Below are 21,636 nucleotides of genomic sequence, written 5' to 3' on the forward strand. Positions count from 1 at the left end.
AATACCTCCTCCCCTCTGTTAACAAACTACAACTCCTCTATAACCCTTCCCATAAAGAAAGAAGAGGAGAAGTAGGAAGGGGGGGAGATAGAGGAAGAAATTAGCTGGCTGGAAATGGTAGGAGCAGTCACGTAGCTTACTGCAAGCACAGAGCATGGGTACAGACAGTTTTGTACTCTGGGTTACAAAACCACAGAGTTGTTTTTTTTGTTTTTTTTTTTTTATGGGTAGACTGTGGTCACCTCACTTCTGTATCAGATAGGGACCCTTTGTTTTATGGAGAGTCTTTGAGCCAGAGGTAAAATTGTTGTAGTCTGTCACAGACTTTCCTTACTTCCTTAAATCCTAATCTGGAAAACTGCTTCTTTACTCAAGGATATCTAGACCTTGAGCTGTGTAACTTTGGGATGATTACTATGTGGGCATACAGGTATGTGTGTACATATATGTGTATAAACATATAGAGAGAATATTATCTCTGCAAAAGTTTAGAATAGCATTTTTTAACCTTTTTTATCGTGGTAAAATATATATAGCTTGAAATTAGCCATTTTAACCATATTTAAGTGTACAGTTCAGTGGCATGATTTACATTCACAGTGTTGTATGACCATCACTACTATCTATTTCCAAATCTTTTCTTCACTTCAAACAGAAACTCTGCACATTAAACAGCAACTCCCCATCCCCTTCTCCTCCACATTGGTGTAACCTTGAATCTGCTTTCTTTATCTCTGAATTTGCCAATTCAAGATATGTCATAAAAGCAGGATCATGCGATATTTGTTGTTTTGTGTCTTGCTGATTCACTTAGCATAATGTGTTCAAGGTTCATCTGTGTTGTAACATGCATCAGAACTTAATCCCTTCTTATGGTTAAACTAATATTCCATTATATTTATAAAATCACGTTTTATTCATCAGTTGATAATGCTTGGGTTGCTTCTACCTTTTGGTTATTGTGAATAGTGCTTCAGTGAGCATTGACATACCCATGTTTGAGTTCCAAGAATGGTATTTTGCAAACTGAGAAACATATAGGTTCTGTATATAGAAATATTAAGTCATCTGTATTTCCAGTATTGATTAAAAGTATTATTTCAGGGAAATTTAAGTATACACAGCATAGGGGTGCCTGGGTAGCTCAGTTGGTTGGGTGTCTGATTTCAGCTCAGGTCATGATCTCACGGCTCATGAGTTCGAGCCCTGCACGGGCCTCTGTGCTGACAGCTCAGAGCCTGGAGCCTGCTTCGAGTTCTGTGTCTCCCTCCCTCTTCCCTGCTCATTCTCTCTCTCTCTGTCTCTAAAAAATAAGCCAACATTAAAAAGTTTTAAATAAAGTATACATAACGGAAATGAAGAACTACTTGTGCTTTTTTCTAAAAATGGTTTTATTTTTAAGTAATTTCTGTACCCAGCGTGGGACTCGAACTCACAACCCCAATATCAAGAGTTGCATGCTCTACAGACCAAACCAGCCAGGCATCCCAGAACTCTTTATACTTCTATCTCTTATAAAATCAAAACTAACTTTTCAATTAAGTTAAAAAAAAACCTATAAAATCAATAAAGCTAAAATGAACAATTTTCATCAAATTACATTTACTGAAAATGGCTTTGTTGATGTTGATAGTATAAAAAGATACATTTTTTGGCACAATGGACCATTATGTTAGCCTTCATCATTATTATGTTTTTTTTTTTGCAGGTATGTCTTAATTTATTTATTTACTTATTTATTTTTTTTACAAATAGTTTATTGTCAAATTAGTTTCTGCATAACACTCAGTGCTCATCCCCAAAGTGCCCTCCTCCATGCCCATCCCCCCCTCCCCCCCACATCCATCAGTCCTCAGTTTTTGTCAGCATTCAAGAGTCTCTCATGGTTTGCCTCTCTCCCTTTCCCCCACCATTTCCGCCCTTCTTCTCCCCCTTGTTCCTCCGTCAAGTTCCTCCTAATCCTCCTATACGTGCAAACATATGATATTTGTCCTTCTCTGCCTGACTTATTTCGCTCAGCATAACACCCTCAAGGTCCATCCATGTTGCTACACATGGCCAGATTTCATTGTTTCTCATTGCCATGTAGTATTCCATGGTATAGATAAACCACATCTTCTTGATCCATTCATCTGTTGATGGACACTTAGGCTCTTTCCATGTTTTAGCTATTGTGGAGAGTGCTGCTATGAACATTGGGGTACATGTGCTCCTATGCCTCAGCATTTCTGTATCCCTTGGGTAAATTCCTAGCAGTGCTATTGCTGGGTCATAAGGGAGTTCTATTGTTAGTTTCCTGAGGAACCTCCACACTGTTTTCCAGAGGGGCTGTACCAGTTTACATTCCCACCAACAGTGTAGGAGGGTGCCCGTTTCTCCACATCCTCGCCAGCATCTAGAGTTCTCTGATTTGCTCATTTTAGCCACTCTGACTGGCGTGAGGTGGTATCTCAGTGTGGTTTTGATTTGTATTTCCCTGATGAGGAGGGATGCTGAGCATCGTTTCATGTGTCTGTTGGCCATCTGGATGTCCTCTTTGGAGAAGTGTCTGTTCATGTCTTCTGCCCATTTCTTCACTGGGTTGTTTGTTTTTCGGGCGTGTAGTTTGGTGAGTTCCTTATAGATTCTGGATATTAACCCTTTATCTGATATGTCATTTGCAACTATCTTTTCCCATTCCATTGGTTGCCTATTAATTTTCTGGGTTGTTTCCTTGGCTGTGCAGAAGCTTTTAATCTTATTATGTTTCTTTTATAACTGAACTTTTTTGAGTCCACTAATCCATTATTTTGATGGGCAGTCTATTTGCTAGAGTATTCCACAATATAAATCTGGAAAACAACAATTTAAGGGGAAGTTTTTGTTACTACAACAATTTTACCAAAGAACAGTTGGCAAGCAGGTTCCTACAAAGGCAAATCTACAGAATACATCCACTTGATATCAGATACTGACTGCTACAGCACAGGTTTTACTTGGCAAATCCCACAGTTGTTTCTATTAGAACTTGCTTGAATTTGTAACAACATATTACTTGATCTTCCTTTATTGTAAATACCACTTATTTATTTAGTCTTTCTCTGTTGATTATAAATAAGCTCATTAACATAGAACTAGTATTAACACTCTAAAGTAGTATGTTGTTTCCGTGATGTGAAATCAAATTCTTAGTTTATTAAATTAGAATCTAAGTCTTATTCTGTGAAAATGTCTTTCACTTACTAATTATACCATAAGAATTTAGTTTTTCATAACTAAAAAATTTTTTTTAAATGTTTATTTATTTTTGAGAGAAAGACAGTGTAAATGAAGGAGGGGCAGAGAGAGAGAGACACAGAATCCATAGCGGGCTCCAGGCTCTGAGCTGTCAGCACAGAGCCTGACACAGGGCTCAAACTCATGAACTGTGAGATCATGACCTGAGCTGAAGTTGGATGCTTAACCGACTGAGCCACCCAGGCACCCCTCGTAACTAAAAGAATTTTTAAATGAATATGATAGTGGCACACAAGATAATGGCTGTTATTTGAACATCAGTATATCCTTACCAGCACTTGAAAGGATAAATTCTATTTCTCCAAGGCATCACTTGGCAACATCTTAAATGTAAACATGAAAATTAGTTGGAACATTGAAAATTCCATGTGCTGAATTATAAAGTATCATCCAAGGATTTAGAATATACTTTTTCTTTTTTAAAAGCAAGCTCTATACCCAACATAGGGCTTGAACTCATGACCCTGAGATTAAGAGACCTTGAGATCAAGAGTCAAATGCTCTACTGACTGGCAGAGGACAGATGCCATATGTTTTCACTTATAAGTGGAACAGGAGAAACTTAACAAAGGACCATGGGGGAGGAGAAGGGGAAAAAATAGTGGGGGAGAGGGAGGGAGGCAAACCATGAGAGATTCTTGAATACTGAGAACAAACTGAGGGCTGATTGGGGTGGGGGAGAGGGGAAGGGGGGTGATGAGCATGGGAGAGGCCACTAGTTGGGATGAGCACTGGGTGTTATATGGAAACCAAGTTGACAATAAACTATAAAAACATGCTCTACTGAATGAGCCAGATAGGCACCCCTAAGAATATTCTTGTATTCTTTCCTGATAAAAGCAGTTTTGTAAAGATTTCATTTTTTTTTAAGTAATCTCTATACTCAATGTGGGGCTTGACTTATCAACCCTGAGATCAAGAGTCACATTCTCAATCCACTGAGCCACTCAGGAGCCCCTTGATATAAACATTTTTGATGGCCACAGAATTTAGATACCCTAAGAATATACTAAAACATACCAAAGGATAAACACTCCCTATTTTGACAAATACTAGTCCAAATGTCACATTAGTTAGTCACATTAGTCACATTGAATTCTAATGCTTCACTCACAAAGAGTTGATCTGCCTTAAAAATAGGGGGGCTTAGGAGCACCTGGGTGGTTCATTTGGTTGAGTGTCTGACTCTTGGTTTCAGCTCAGGTCATAATCTCAATTTTGTAGAACAGGCCCCACATTGCTCTGTGTGCTGAGCACAGAGCCTGCTTGGGATTCTCCCTTTCTCTTCCTCTCTCTACCTCTCCCCTGTCCACACTTCTCTGGCTCTCTCTCTCTCAAAATAAATAAATAAACTTAAAAAAAAAAACAAGGGGGCTTCTGTTTTCCAAAATTCACATGAACTCTGTTTAACAACAAAGTCCATTTATTGTTTCTTAATAAGAAATAGGATTGCCATACAGATGAATAATTGTCTTGCCCAATTAATGCGTTTTCTTTCTATTTGGAAAACTAAACTATGGCAAGCAGGCTGTTTGATGAACACAGGTCCTCTGCACACAGTAGGCACTCAGTGTGAAAGAAATGTTTTGATAGTCCCCTTCAGCCCTTGTATCACTAAAAGAAAAACATTGTCAAAGAAACCTTGATAAATGTCTCAACCAGTTGATAATAATTTTCCGTTCTCTTGATTCCATATTGACCCCATGGCAACCCTTAAACTTCTCTTTTGTGCCTTAGTTCTGACTGTAATGAAATCTCATTTCTTATCCCATGACAGAAATTTGTAACAAATAATACATTGTGCAGGGGCGCCTGGGTGGCTCAGTCGGTTGGGCGGCCGACTTCGGCTCAGGTCATGATGTCACAGTTTGTGGGTTCGAGCCCCGCGTCGGGCTCTGTGCTGACAGCTAGCTCAGAGCCCAGAACCTGCTTCGGATTCTGTATCTCCCTCATTTCCCCCTCTCTCTCTGACTCTCCCCTGCTCACACTGCCTGCCTCTCGCTCCCTCCCTCTCTCTCTCTCTCTCTGTCTCTCTCAAAAATAAATAAAACATTTAAGAAAATTAAAAAAACAACACATTGTGCAGATTCCCAAAGGGGAGTCTTCTTTCTAACCAAGCCTTGTCCATTTTTCCTTAATTGCTTACATTCTTGATACCTCTTCTGAAGTGGGGAATTTTAAGTCTCCTCTTTACTTACTGCCAGTAACATGCTTTTCATTTAAAAAATATTAAATGTTTTTTGTACTTAAGTGATTTTGTATCTAACTGTATTTATAATTCCTGATCAGCAATGTTTTGTCTCCATAAAACTGGTAACTACATGCAAGTTAGTTAATTTAGAGAATGTCTTTCTACAGACATTAGCAGATACACAGTGTGGTAGCTCTGTTTTTTGTTAAAAAAAATTAAGTTTAATAAATAAAATTTATTTTTTTATGATGTCACTCTGCAGTACAGTTTACTAGTATAGTATGGCTTCCCTATCAGATCACTGTTGGAAGGTCAGGAATTCACCCTTAACTTCCTTGACAGCACCTTGCTGCATGTGGCACAAGAGCAACAATATAATTGAATGATTAAATAATATAAGCAGGTATTACCTGAATCTATTTCAGTAATAGTTTAGAAATTCTTCCTTAATTTTGTCATGACTCTTCACCCAACCAATAGAAGTTCAGTCTTGACTCTCCCAGAAGACATGATGCAGAAAACATCCATTCAACTATTAGGAAGAGGGCTTTCTGTAAATAAACATGGTATCTCCCCTCCTCCCCCTCCTCCTCCTCCACTACCAGCTATGCCGGCCTGCTAGGAAGCAGCTCTGTTGTTGCCACTTCAACCCCATTTCCTTTTTACATTTTTAGAAAGTTTCGATAGAAATTCTTTTTTTAAATGTTTTTTAAAAATTTATTTCTGAGAGAGACAGCATGAGCAGAGAGAGGGAGACACAGAATTGAAGCAGGCTCCAGGTTCTGAGCCACCTGTCAGCAGAGAGCCTGACGCGGGGCTTGAACCCGCAAACCATAAGATCATGACTTGAGCCGAAGTCGGATGCTTAACCGACTGAGCTACCCAGGTACCCCCAGAAATTCTTAAACTTGGGCACCTGGGTGGCTCAATTGGTTAAGCGTCCAACTTCAGCTCAGGTCCTGCATGATCTCACGGCTTGTGAGTTTGAGCCCCACTGCTTTCAGATTCTGTGTCTCCCTGTCTCTCTGCTCCTCCCCACTTACGCTCTGTCTCTCTTTCTCAGAAAATAAACATTAAAATTTTTTTTTAATTCTTAACATTAACATTCTTTTAAGAATGCTGCTAAAGACAGAGTTCTATCAGCATCCTATACTTGTTGAGCACACATATCTTTGCAAATGTATGTTAAAGGAAATTGAATAGGAAACCTATTTTATGAGACTTTTGTAAGTGTGAAATTTAATGTAACTTTGTATTTGATTTTTGTACAGGCAGAAATACTCAGTGTCCTCAGTCACAGAAACATCATCCAATTTTACGGAGTAATTCTTGAACCTCCCAACTATGGTATTGTCACAGGTAGGCACGCATCATTTGACTTTTCTTTCCCCATTTACCTGGCTTTGGATTCCTTAATATGCTAAAATGCTTAATATTAGGTTCAGTCATGAATTGTGTGCTACTGTCAGATGTCACTTCTGTTGCTATAAAGCATTAATAAAACTGATTATATCAATATAATTAAGAATGGTGTTTCCACTTCTACCCATGTTTAATTGTGCTAATTATATCTGCGTAAATGCTATTTAAATGCACTCGCAGCTGCAATACCAATATTTAAAGGTGCCGTTTAACTAAAATTTCATTTAATTAGCTGAAATGAGCAATGTTTTTTGTAACTCTGTGACCTTTTACAAATTAAGATTTCTTGAGCTGTTCATGTTGTAATTCTTTGCAAGGTATTTTAATCCCCTTAGAGCATTCTTTCTTCAAGGTCTCTGACATGAGAACGATATTTTTCAGGTTTGGTCATCTGGGTTGGTAATGACCTTGATCTAAATTATCACATTTGGAGCAGCAGTTTATAACTGATGGGAATACCCTTTCCAGAAAGGAGCACACAGAAGTGTTGCCATATGAAAACAAAGACACACATTCTTAATAGTTTGTGTGCACATTTGTGTGATCTAATGAGCAGCTTTAGGTCTGTAATAAATATAACATTCAATTTAAAATAAATGACTTTGGTCACAGTCTTTATCATGGCAGTTCTTTGAAACAAAAAAGTAACAAGAAATCTTAAAAGATTAACCCTGTCATCTTCTGCTATAGTGGTAACAACTATAATTGTCTTTATAGACAGTAATAACAAAAGACACTCAATAAAAAGGTTTGGATTCGGTACTTTCTTATAAATTATCTTATATTTACAGTAACCCCATGAGATAGGTAAAGTAATTTCTATTTCAGAAATGAGGAACTAAAACTCTAATGTAAGTACCTTTCCCAAGGTCACCCAGCTAGTGGTAGAACCGCTAGTATAAATTTCTCAGATTGACTTTCTACAGAAGGGCCCCTCTTTTTTTTTTTTTTTAATTTTTAATATTTTTGAGAGAGACAGAGACAGAGCATGAGACGAAGAGGAGCAGAGAGAGAAGGAGACACAGAATCCAAAGCAGGCTCCAGGCTCTGAAGAAGGGCCTCTTCTTAAATGCAACCCAGGCTCTAGATGGCTCGGGGCACTGGTTCTTCCCCTCAAAGGGACATGGTTGCCATGACTTCTGTCTTTGAAGAGCGAGCAGTTTAACATACTCTTACTCTGATAAATAGCATTTTTACCCAAGTTCTTACATGGAGGGAATTTCATCCCTATTTAGCTATCTGTATTTTAGGTCTCTACCTAAAATGGGGTAATGTGGTAGTTTCTACTCTTGAGCCTGTACATTTCCTATTAACCTGCATACCCAAGAATGAGTTACAGTGTTAGGGTGTAAACCGTGGTTAACACCCTTATGTCATATTTCTGATTAACATTAAACCTTGTCCTATCCCCGGTACCATATTGCTCCCCCTTTCCTAGTCCATCGTATTTACTTTTAACTAGTTAGGTTTACCTTAAAAATCTGAATCCACTTTTCTGTTCCTCGTTTGTGGCTTAAATTATTCTTATGTAGCAGACGAAAGTGTGGCACTCCAATGAGATTAGATACTATGCTTCTGTCTTGTACCCTTGACATTTGATGCTTCTGAGAGGAAGACGTTAGCTTTACTGAACTCAGTGGACCATTTATGAAGTTTTCTAGTTTCTGAAGTTGAGGATGAGGAATAAAAAAAGGGACTTGAGTCATGGTGTGTATTCCTTTTTCCAAGAGTTTATTCTGAGTCCCAAGGAGAATGTGAAACACATTCATTGTTAGCCAGCATTCTCACCCTGGGTCTTCTCATCCAAAAGAGGAAGATAAGATCCAAGGAGTTGGCTGAGTAAATTTGGTTTTATTTTGGTGGGGTTTTGTTTTGTTTTGTTTTGTTTGTTTTGTTTTTTAATTTATGGATTAGCTGGTCCTTTATATCATGTACCTTTCTAGCATTCCCTGCTCATACCTAGACCTACCCCACCTCTTTGGTTATAATTGATTAATTCTTTTTAGATCCATGTCTATTTCTGTGTAGAGCCAGTACTAAGGAACTAGTAACATTAAACATTTCTTTAAATTTCACAGTTGTCAGGTAATAGTAAATTGTGTATTTGTGGCTCTTTATTGACCTATGAGGTTGATTATTAAAGACACTTCTTAGCCAAGTTTTGGTGTCTTAAAATATATTACTTTGATAAGATTATTTTTGTTTCTAGAAATGCTGATTTTAATGGTTTGTTTACAAGTATCTACCAAAGAAATGTGAACTTCTCAAACGACCTTCTGCAGCTTGAAGATCAAGCCATGTTCTGTGCGTGGACAGCCATCCATTTTCCAACTGAGCCTAGTTGGGGAGATCAGATGGGGTGGGGATGACAACAGCTATTCTGCCTCTTGAAATGAGCACAAATAAGTCTTCATATGGGGAGGTTAAGAGAACAGAGAGACAAACAGGCACATAGACCTTGATCACCCAGCTTATCTGGCTCCCCCTTTTTTGCACTCTGTCAGCTTTCTCTGATGTTGGGGTTCTGAGGGGGGAAACTTGAATCCATCCCACTTGAGATTATTAATAGAAAAGATCGATGCAGCAAGCAGCTGTTGTCACTCATACAGAGGACTTGAAAGAATGATTTGTCAGAGTGTTGGAATGGAATGAACTCTGCTGTGGGAATTGAGAGATGTCAGGTCTGGTCATGATTCTGCCAAAGCTGCATTAATGGATCTCTGATGACCTGTGTCTCAGTTTTCTCCAGTGTGAATGAAGGTACTAGAATAGATGATTTCTGGGTGGGAGTGTGTGTGTGTGTGTGTGTGTGTGTGTGTGTGTGTGTGTGTACTGAAACTTTGCATCACAGACTTAGAAAACCTGCTTATGGGAGGACCTGAGGAAGAGTCCTAGAGGCAACTGCCACTTTATTTCCCTTGGAGGGGAAGTGAGCCTCTTTACCCCAGACCTACAAAGAAAGGAGTGACTAAAATCTCAGACTACAAAGTCAAAAGAAAAGATACAGTTATGGATCACCTTTTCTTTGATCTTTGGAAACCTCTTAATTCTGTACTACTCCCATTCTTTTATCTTTTGGGTTTTTTTCTTTACAAGTATTTACACAAAACTTGATGGTTGAGAGTGTAATGGTGAGATCACCCCTGGGGAGGAAGGTGGGGTTGTTAGATACTAGGTCATGTAGTTCTTCTGTAGCCACATTGGAGAGGAAGCGGCACCGAGGACCTGGAGGCAGAATGGGTCCCAGGACTCCAGGGAAGTGGTTGAGGGTCCCAGAGGCCTAGGGAATTAAATCTTTGTGTCTAAAGCTGCTGTCACCTCTTAAGTTTGTTGCTGATTCTCATGACCACTTCCCACTACCCTACGAGAGGAGGATACTAGTTCTACATGATTCTTCAACAGGCCCAAATTGTCATTAAACTCAACTATGGAAAACATCTTAATTTTTAAGTGCCTGATCTCATTTCCTTGACCTTGACCTTGACTTATTTTAGGCACAGACATATCTTATTTGCATACTTTGTTGTTGTGTTGGTCTTTTCTTGTTAGCCAATTAGAAACAGATGTCATGTCTTGTTATAACAAAATTCCAGACATTTACCTAAATTTATTTGTTCTTTTATAATCCAAACTAAGCTTGGTCTTTATAATATTTTATTATAAAGAGATTTTGAGGTAATGGTATTTGTTTTCACAAGACTGATTATATGTTTACAATTTTCAGAACCAGCTGTCATTGCCATAAAACTAAAAGGGAAAGATTACCTTAGAAATCAAAAGGAGGGGCTCTTGAGTGGCTTAGGTGGTTAAATGGCCAACTCTTGATTTCTGCTCAAGTCATAATCCCAGAGTCATGGGATCAAGCCCCATATCAGGCTCCATGCTGAGCTTGGAGACTACTTGAGATTCTTTCTCTCTTTCCCTTTGGCCCTCTCCCTTGCTCTCACATGCACACTCTCCCAAATTAAAAATAAATAAATAAAAAGAAAATGTTTATTTAATATGGTTCTTAATTATATTTTTGAAAGAATTAAAACAAATACTTTATACCAAAGTCCATTAAACTGTGTTCTAGGAGAAGTGAAGTGATTCGTAAAGCATATAATCACATGTGTAGATGACGAGTCTTTAATTTCCAGTGAGAAAACCAAAAGGATGAAAGAATTATATGCCTTCTTACCCATGTATTTATTGATCACATTTTATATGAAATAAGATAATACTGCTGCCTTTCTTGGACCCTCATATTCATGAAGCTATTTTATTTAATCATGTATCTTCTCCATCCATGTTTGTTTTATTATCTGAATCCAGTTTTCAATTATCTTAGCCTGGTTTTCAGAGTACATCCCATTAGAGATGGAAGATGCCCGCTGTATGCCCCCTCCACTCCCAGTTACGGTACTTCACACCAAGTGATTCTGTGACACCAGTTGCGTGTTCCACACTTTAACTCCATTTTAACGTGAGCTCCCTGGAGACAGCATCAGATACCACAGGTTAGGGTCAGTCCCACGAAAGTGCCTTCCCCCCACAACAGATGCCACTTTCAAATTCAGGTTGTCACCTGTACTTCTGACCTCTGGCTATAAATAGGAGGTTCCTACTTAGATTTGATTAAATACTAGAACTCAGGAAAAAAACCGTTTACTTACTAGATTACTTATTTATTACAAAGGATTTTAAAGGGTGGAAATGAACAGTCAGATGAAGAGATACATAGAGTGAAGTCCGGAAGGGTCCTGAGTGCAGGAGTTTCTGTCCCTTTGGAGTTTGGGGTGAGCCCTCCCAGCATATGGATATGTTCTTCTTCACCAATCTGGAAGCTCTCAGAACCCCATCCTTTTGGATTTTTATATAAGTTTTATTACATAGGCATGGTTGATTGAATCACTGGCATTGGTGATGTTCAACCTCCAGCCCTCTCCCCTCCCCAGAGGTGCATGTGTACTGGGGGAAGGGCAGAGGAGTGGCTTCTAGTGTCTTGGTTGGTTCTCCTGGCAAATAGCCTTAGGGACCTTCCAAAAGTCACTTCATTAACATAAACCCAGATGTCATTGAAAGGGGTTTGTTATGAATAACAAGACAGAGAGAGACAGCGTGAGCAGGGGAGGGTCAGAGAGAGAGAGAGAGAGATAACAGAATCTGAAGCAGGCTCCAGGCTCTGAGCTGGCTGTCAGCACAGAGCCCAACGTGGGGCTCAAACCCACAAACTGTGAGATCATGACCTGAGCCGAAGTTGGATGCTTAACTGACTGAGCCACCCAGGCACCCCAGCAAGACGCTCCTTTCACCTCGATGGCTCTGGAGCTATTTGAGGAACCAAGAACAAACACCTATAACAAAAGATACTCCCATTACTCTTATTGCTTAAAAAATTCCATGGGTTTTTGGAGTTGTGTTTCAGAAACAGGAAGAAGATAAATACATATTTCTTTTTTTTTTTTAATGTTTATTTTTGAGAGAGAGACAGAGCACAAGCTGGGGAGGGGCAGAGAGAGAGAGGGAGACATAGACTCTAAAGCAGATTCATCGAACTGTCAGCACAGAGTCTAACATGGGGCTCGAACTTGTGAACCATGAGATCATGATCTGAGCCAGTCAGACACTTAACCTATTGAGCCACCCAGGCGCCCCAACAAATACATATTTCTTAATGTAAATCATAGTATCACAAAACCATCTTCACTGTAGTCTGAGATGTTTGAAATTCAGTAGCTTTTGGATTTCTGTGTATAATGCTATCTCTGGTTATTCATCCCAAGCTACAAGTACCCAGTGGCAGAACATTAGGATTGTTGGATATTTTAGTCCCTTAAGGCATGTTTGTAACCATAACTATGTTGCTTTTTAAAGGGATCTTTAGAAGATTTCTTTTCAGTGACATTCCACAGTTGCAACTGAGAGTTCATGGGCCCAGAAATAATTAATTATTTTATATATTTTAAATTTTGTTGCCTCTTTTTTTTTTTGTTTGTTTCTTACTCATACGGGTGACTTAATAAGCCTTTAAAATTTGCCTTTGATTAAGGTAATCTCAGGCTCATATATTTTTCCCCAAATATATTTTGTTGTACAAAATAATTGAGAGAGTGCTCTATGAGAGATTTTAGATATATCTTAATAAAAGGCGACTCACTCTTTTCTGAGGAGTAATTTTTTTGGTGGTAGAGGTGAGCATTACTTTATATTTGGTATCTACAGTAAGTCTTAAAGGTCCTGAGAAAATCCCCTACTAAATCTTATACTGAATACTAAAAAGTAACCAAGAACTATTTGAATGGTGTATGACCAGGGATATTTTTATTTATAGCAGGCAGCTTAATTGTCTAAAGTATGTGGTAGTATAGGTTACTAATGCCTTGTCACATTGGACCAAAATATTTCATAGTAAAACTTAAAGCTATTTTCTTCTTTGACATTCCTTTGTTTATCTAAGATTATCATTATAATTTTATGCCATTTGCCTGGTAGCTATTAACAACTTTAATGTCAAAAGAAAAATTACATAAAAACAAAAAACAAAAATGTGAGTCTGATCCACTGAGATCATTAATGTTTTGCTATGGGTATTAGTATTTTTCCTAAGGAATAATTTCCTTTAAAAAATTTTTTTTAATGTTTATGTATTTCTGAGAGAGAGACAGAGGCAGAGTGTGAGAGGGGGAGGGGTGGAGAGAGAGGGAGACACAGAATCTGAAGCAGGCTCCAGGCTCTGAGCTGTCAGCACAGAGTCTGACTCGAGACTCAAACCCACACACCGTGAGATCATGACCTGAGCTGAAGTCAGATGCTTAACTGACTGAGCCACCCAGGCGCCCCAAGGAATAATTTCTTATGGTAATATACATTTACTTGCATGAATTGACTTTAGTTTCAAAGTATTATTCCTACCTTATATTTTCACAAATTTAAAACTATTTGTTGAAATTCTAGATTCTATCATTATGATATTGATACTTTAAATCATTAAAGTTGGAATCATATAATTCTCAGCCTCCCAAAATAAGGCTCAACCTTTCTTCAAATTGGCCTTTAATATAAAGTGGAATTTTCTGGGAGAGACTGCCGGCTATGAGTGAGTTAGGAAGTCAGCAAATCCTCTCACCAGAAACATCTGTGAATCAGGACAAAATTTTTGGTACTCTGGAAATTGATCAAATTGACAACAATCTCAGAAGTGTTTATATTTGAAAAATTGCTGAATTTTGGGTAATAATGGAATCAGTGGTACTCCAGCCTGCACTTGTTATCATTCTTCTTATCCCACTCCCACACCAGCTCGGTCCACACAAAGAGCAGGCCATGAGGATGGGCAGATTTTTTTAATTTGTTTGCCATGGTGGAAGTGTGCTCACTAGATTTGGAACTTCGGTAATGTCTCCATCCAGCAGCGTTGTCAGTGATGGTCTTGGTGACAGGTGAACAGGGAAGGCCTACAGCCTTACTAGCCTGAATAGAAGGTTGTGACTAGGGAAAATATATTCCTGGTTAAGGCCATATATATGCAGAAAAGAGACTGGGGACAGCCCACACTATCCACATGCTTCTAATGGGCTGTGAGCCTATGAAACTACAAAGAGGAGACAAAAAATGTCTGGTAGAAAGTAAAAGCTGGGGTGAATTTTGATGTTCTCCTACTTCTTACATACAGATCTATCAGCCCAAGGTATTTAAGCATAACTTCTATGTAACCATTGATCATTAACCTGTGGAGATCTATGACAAGTCCTGTAAAAGGCCAAGTTTAGAAATAAAAACAAGATTAAAAACAACAGCAACAACAACAACAGAGCATAGATATCACCAGAGGGCACACTGTAGGGAGGAAAGATATCATACATTTATCCTAAGCAAGTTAATAAACAAACAAAAAATCAAGAACAACTTTTAAGGGGGAAATCAGAATCCAGAGTTCCTATAGTAAACTGTCCAAATTTTAAGAAAAATAACTAGACTTATAAAGAAACAGAAATGTTTGATTTATATTCAGGGAAGGAAGGCCATGAATTGAAGTAGTTTCTAAGTATCCTCAGATATCAGATTTAACATACAAAGATTTCAAAGCATCAGTATGTTCAGAGAACTAAAGAAAACTGTTTAAAGAATTAAAATGAAAACAGTGAAGCAAACAACAAAGAATCTCATTAAGTTAATAGAATTTTTTTCTTTCTTTCTTTTTTTTTTTTAAATTTTTTAATGTTTTATTTATTTCTAGGAGAGAGAGACAGCGTGAGCAGGGGAGGGTCAGAGAGAGAGGGAGTCACAGACTGAAACAGGCTCCAGGCTCCGANAAATTTTAAAGGGGTCTGACCTACATTATAGAAACTATGCCAATGGTGGGGGCAGGGATGGGAGAAATAATCAATGACTGCTTTATACCAATAATAGTGGTTTTTTTTATTTTTAAGAAATATTTATTTATTTATTTATTTAATGTTTTATTTATTTCTAGGAGAGAGAGAGAGAGAGAGAGAGAGACAGCGTGAGCAGGGGAGGGTCAGAGAGAGAGGGAGTCACAGACTGAAACAGGCTCCAGGCTCCGAGCTGGCAGTCAGCACAGAGCCCGACGCGGGGCTCCAACCCACGAACTGCGAGATCATGACCTAAGCGAAAGTCGGACGCTTAACCGACTAAGCCACCCAGGCGCCCCAAGTAAATAGAATTTTTTTTTTTCATAGGACCCCATGGAAACTCTGGAGTTGAAAAGGACCATAATTAAAATGAAAAATTCTCTAGAGTGGCTGAACAGAACATTTGAGAACCTCAGAGACCTATGGACAACATCAAGTGTACCGAAGTATAGTAGCAGAAAGAGGAGAGGAGTAGAAAGTGGAAAAAAAACAGAAAAATAGTTGAAGAAATAATGGCCAGAAAAACTTACAGAATTTGATAAAACACATTCATTTATGTACCAGAGAAGCTCAATGAACTCTAAGTAGGGTAGATTCAAAAGAACCCACACCTAGACACAAACTAGGTTGTTAAAGACAGTAAAAATCTTGGAAGTAGTAAACAAAAACAACTTCTCACCTATAAGGGAATAACAATAAAATTAATGGCTAACTTCTCACGTACAACAATAAAGGCCAGAAGCAGTAGACATTTAAAATGGTGAAAGAAAAAATTATATCTAGCAAAACTTATCCTTTAAAAATGAAAACAAAGCAAAGATGTGCTTGAATAAAAGATGAGAGAATTTGTTATTATTTCTGCCTTACAAAAAATACTAAATGAGTTCCTTCAGGCTAAAATAAGGTGACAATAGATAGTAATTCAAGGAGAAATAAAGGGCACTGGAAATGATAAATATGTGGGTTACTATAACACACTCCATGAATGTATTCTTATTTTTTCTTGTAACATTCTTAAAAACATAAAATTGCATGCAGCGATAATTAAAAAATTATTTTTTGCTGTTTTGCTTACTTAAAAAGTATAGATATATTTTACAGTAATAGCATAAAAATGAGGGAGGGAATGGAGCTGTATTAGAGAAAAGTTTATTTTACTAGAATTAAGTTAGTGTTGAAATGAAATAGATTTTACTAAGTTAAGATGTATTTTATATTCCCTTTAGCCACCATGAAGAAAGTCCACTTGTGAAATACAGGAAGAAACATCAACTGAGGAATTAGAATGATAAAAAATATTAACACAGAGGAGGGCAGTAAAAGAAGAGCAGATGATTGAGAAGGGTGGGAGACATATAAAAAAACAATATGGCAAAATCAAATCCAGCCATATCAATAATTACATGAAGTGTGAATGGTTTAAATTTTCTAGTCAAAAGACACAGACTATCAGATTAAAAAAAAAGCAAGATCCAATAATATGCTGTCTACAAGAGACACATTTTATGTTTTTTTTTTAATGCTTATTTATTTGAGAGAGAGAGAAAGTATGAGTAGGGGTGGTGCAGAGAGAGAGAGGGAGAGAGAGAATCCCAAGCAGGCTCTGCACTCAGCACGGGTCCCAATGCAGGGCTTGTTCTCATGACCACAAGATCACGACCTGAGCCAAAATCAAGAGCTGAATGCTCAACCAACTGAGCCACCCAGGTGCCCCTACAAGAGACACATTTTAGATTCAAAGACACAGAAATGTTGAAAGTAAATGGATGGAAAAAGACATACCATGCAAACAGTGACCATGAGAGAATTGGAATAACTACATTAATTTCAGACAAAATAGACTTAAGAGAAGAAATATTACTGGAGATGAATACGGTCATTTCCTAATGACAAAAGGATTAACCCATTAGAAAGATAGAGCAACTGTAAATGTATACAGACCTAACAACAGGTCCACAAAGTACAAGAAGCAAAAACTGACAAAATGTAAAGGATAAATAGCCAATTCAACAACATTTGATTTTACTGCCCTACTCTCAATAATTGATAGGACAGCTACATAGAAAATCAGCAAGGATCTGGAAGACTTGACAAACACTCTCAACCAATTCTACCTAACTCACCATACATAGAACACACGACTTAACAAAAAAATACACGTTTTGGGGGCACCTGGGTGGCCTCCATCGGCTCAGGTCATGATCTTACAGTTTGGGAGTTTGAGCCCCGCATTGGGCTCTGTGCTGACTTCTCAGAGCCTGGAGCCTGCTTCAGATTCTGTGTCTCATTCTCTCTCTGCCCCTCCCCTACTTGTGCTCTACCTCTCTCTGTCCCTCAAAAAGAAATAAATGTAAAAAAAAATTTTTTTTAAGTACACATTCTTTTCAAGTACACATGGAACATTCTCCAGGATACAGCTTAAGTGAGGCCTTGAAATAAATAAATCTATGAAATGCATCTAAAAGGATTGTAATAATGCAGTTTATATTCTCCACTACAATAGAATTAAGTTAGAAATCACCAGAAAGAAATCTGAAAACTCCCCAAATATTTATAAATTAAATAACACACTTCTAAATACTCAGTGAGTCAAAGATGAAATCACAATGGACTTTAAAATATTTTGGACAGAGTAAATGAAAAATCCAACATAACACAATTATAGGAGGCAGATAAAGTAACACTTAGAGGGAAATTTATATCTTTAAACACCTATGTCCATAAAAGTCCAAAATTGATAATCTAAGCTTTAACCTTAGGAAATTACAAAAAAGAACCAAATAAACCCAAAGTAAGCAAAAGAAAGGAAATAATAAAGATGAGAGTAGAACATGATAAAATAGAAAACAGAAAAATAATAGAGAAAAATCAATGAAACTAAAAATTTGGTCATTGAAAAGATCAATGAAACTGACAAACCATTAGCTAGATTGACCAAGAGAAAAGAGAGAATGTACATTTTAGCAAAATCAGAAATGAAGGAGACGATAGCACTATGGGCTTGATAGAAATTTGAAGGATTTATAAGGGAATCGTGTCAACAAATTTGATAACTTAGGTCAATAAACAAATTCCTAAGATAAAAATTATCAAAGCAGACTCAAGAAGAAACAGAAAATCTAAACAGACCTATAACAAAGAAATTAGAATTAATAAAGTATTCTAATGTTAAAATATTTCCATAATGAAAAGCCTGGACCCAGATGATTTCACTGGTGAATTCTCTCAAATGTTTAAAAAATAACACCGATCCTTCCCATACTGTTTCAGAAAATAGAGGAAGAAGGAACACTTACTAACTCATTCTATAATGCCAGTATTATCCCAGTACCAAAGCCAGACAAAAATGTAGTAAGAAAACTATAGATCAATATCCATCATGAACATAGATGCAAAAATTCTTAACTACATACAGAAGGTCCCCAACTTATGATGGTTCAACTTACAGTTTTTTGACTGTACAATTGCATATGCATCCAGCAGAAATAATACTTCATGTTTTTAGTTTTGATCTTTTCTTGGGCCAATGGTATGTGGTACAGTATTCATTGTGCTATTGGGCAACAGTGGCAGGGAACCACAGCTCTCAGACACACAGTCACAAGGGTAAACAACCGATACACTTACAAACATTCTGTACCCATACATCCGTTCTATTTTTCACTTTTGGTATAGTATTCAATAAATTGCGTGAGATATTCAACTCTTTATTATACAATAGGTTTTGTGTTAGATAATTCTGCCCAACTATCGGCTAATATAAGTGTTCTGAGCATGTTTACAGTGGGCTAGGCTAAGCTATGATTTTGGTAGGTTAGGTGTACTAAATGCATTTTCACCATAAGCATATTTTCAACTTACGATGTACTTAACGAAATGTAAGCCCACTGTAAGTCGAGAAAGATCTATATTAGCAAACTGAATCCAGCCACCTCTAAAGAGAAGTATATACCATTACCAAATGGAATTTATACCCAAAATGCACCATTGGTTTAACATCTGAAATCAGTTAATGTGAGGCACTATAATAGATAATAGAATAAAAAGACAAAACCCTTTGGCACCCACTACAACACCCATTTATAAGAAATCTAAATATACCAGGAACAGAGGGGAATTTTCTCAACCTGATAGACAGTATCTACAAAACCCACAGTCAGTGTCATACTTAGTGGTGAAATTGAATGTTCTTTTCCTAAGACTGGGGACAGGGTAGTGAGGTTCCACTCTTGCCATATCTATTCAGTATCATACTGGAGGTTCTAGCCAGTACAATTAGACAAGAAAAATAAAAGGAGCTATACTGGAAAGGAAGAAGTAAAAGTGTCTCATATGATATGATCCTGTATGTAAAAAATCCCAAGGAGTACACAAAATCTATAAAGCTAATATTTAGCAAGGCCACAAGGATCCAAGATCAATATACAAAAATCAGTTGTATTTCTATATACTGAGAACAGTCTAAAAATGAAATTAAGAAACAGTCATTCAGGGTGCCTTGGCTGGCTCAGTTGGTAGAGCATACAACTCTTGATCTCAGAGTTATAAGTTTGACCCCTACATTGGATGTAGAGATTGCTTAAAAATAAAATCTTAAAAAGAAAAAATAATTTCATTCACAGTATCTAAAAGAATAAAATAGTTGAGGATAAATTTAGTAAAGAAGTATAAGACTTTTACCATGAAAAGTATAAAACATTGCTAAGAGAAACTATAGATCCAAATAATATGGAGAAGCATTATATGTTCATGGTTTGGAAGACTTGTTATTGGCAAGATGGCAGTTCCCCCCAAAACTGATTTATTTAAAAAAATTTTTTTAATGATTTTTTATTTTTGAGAGAGAGAGACAGAGTGTGAGCAGGGGAGGGGCAGTGAGAAAGGGAGACACAGAATCTGAAGCAGGCTCTAAGCTCTAAGGTGTCAGCACAGAGTCTGATGGGGGGCTTGAACTCAAGAGCCAGGAGATCATGAGCTGAGCCGAAGTTGGATACTTAACCAACTGAGCCATACAGGTGCCCCCAAATTGATTTATGAATTCAAAATGATTCCTGTCTAAATCCCAGCAAGTTTTTTTTAAATAAGAAATTACAAGGTGATTCTAAAAATTCACAAAGAAATGCAGAAGACCTAGAATTTTAAAAGATCTAAGGTTGAAGACTCAGACTACCTCATATCAATAATTACTATAAATCTGTAGTAATCAGCAATATAGCACAAGAATAGGTGTAGTATTGGCACAAGTCTAGGCACATAGCCAATGGAACAATATTAAATATTTAGGGGCAAAAATCTTACATTTATTGTTAATTTATTTTCAACAAAGGTGCCAAGACAGTGGGTACAAGATAGTCTTTTCAGGGTGCCTGGTGGCACAGTCGGTTAAGTGTCCAACTTTGGCCCAGGTCATGATCTCCCAGTTTGTGAGTTCGAGCCTCACCTTGGGCTCTGTGCTGACAGTTCAAAGCCTGGAGCCTGCTTCAGACTCTGTGTTTCCCTCTTTCTCTTGCTCTGCCCCTCCCTGGTCACTCTCTGTATCTCTCTCCTTCAAACATAAATAAACGTTAAAAAAATTTTTTAAAATAGTGTTTTCAACAAATTGTGCCAGGACAGTTAGAAATCCACATGCAAAACAAAACAAAACAAAACAACCATCTAAATCCTCCCCTCAAACCACGCATAAAAATGAACTTTGGTCATAGACCTAATCGGAAGAGCTAAAACTGTAGAACTCTCAGGAGAAATATAGAAGAAAATGTTTATACCTTTGGGTTAGGCAGAGTTCTGAGATATGACACCAAAAGCACAATCCATAAAAGAGAAAAATATATTTGACTTCATCAAAATTAAGAATTTTTGGTTTTTGAAAGATACTGTTAAGAGATTGAAAAGACAAGTTATAGACTTGGAGAAGATGTTTACAAATCATAAATCTGATAAAAGACTTGTTTCCAGAATAAACAAGGGACTCCTAAAATTCAATATTAATAAAAACCCAATTTTAAAGTGGGCAAACTATTCACGTAGACATTTTGCCTAAGAATATATAGGGCAAAGAGGCACATGAAAAGGTGTTCAACTTTATTAGTCACTAGGAAGATGCAGTTCACAATATGAGATACCTCTGGAATTATATACTAAAATGGCTGTAAGTAAAAACACAGACAATAGCAAGTGTTGACAAGGAAGTGGAGAAACTGAAACCCTCACAGAGTACTAGAGGGAGTATACAATGATACAGCCAGCCTTTTTGGAAAGTTTGCTAGTTTCTTGAAACGTTGAACATAAACTTACCAGCAATTTCTCTTTTAGGAATCTACCCAAGACAAATGAAAATCTATTTCTGTACAAAGGCATGTAAACAAATGATAGGACACTATTCATAATAGCCAA

At 37.4% G+C, this 21,636-nt stretch overlaps 1 protein-coding gene across 4 annotated transcripts in view; it reads left to right on the plus strand.

Annotated features, from left to right (window-relative positions):
* Positions 1-21,636, plus strand: part of MAP3K20 (mitogen-activated protein kinase kinase kinase 20) — a 187,532-nt gene that overhangs the window by 81,433 nt on the left and 84,463 nt on the right. For all 4 annotated transcript variants that reach the window (XM_039239185.1, XM_039239187.1, XM_039239188.1 and 1 more), the window contains exon 3: positions 6,739-6,826. In XM_039239185.1, the coding sequence (XP_039095116.1) occupies positions 6,739-6,826 (88 nt within the window). The remainder of the gene's footprint in view (positions 1-6,738; positions 6,827-21,636) is intronic.

Source organism: Hyaena hyaena, unplaced genomic scaffold (assembly GCF_003009895.1).
Source record: "Hyaena hyaena isolate Hyena2069 unplaced genomic scaffold, ASM300989v1 scaffold_154, whole genome shotgun sequence".
Lineage (NCBI taxonomy): Eukaryota > Metazoa > Chordata > Mammalia > Carnivora > Hyaenidae > Hyaena > Hyaena hyaena.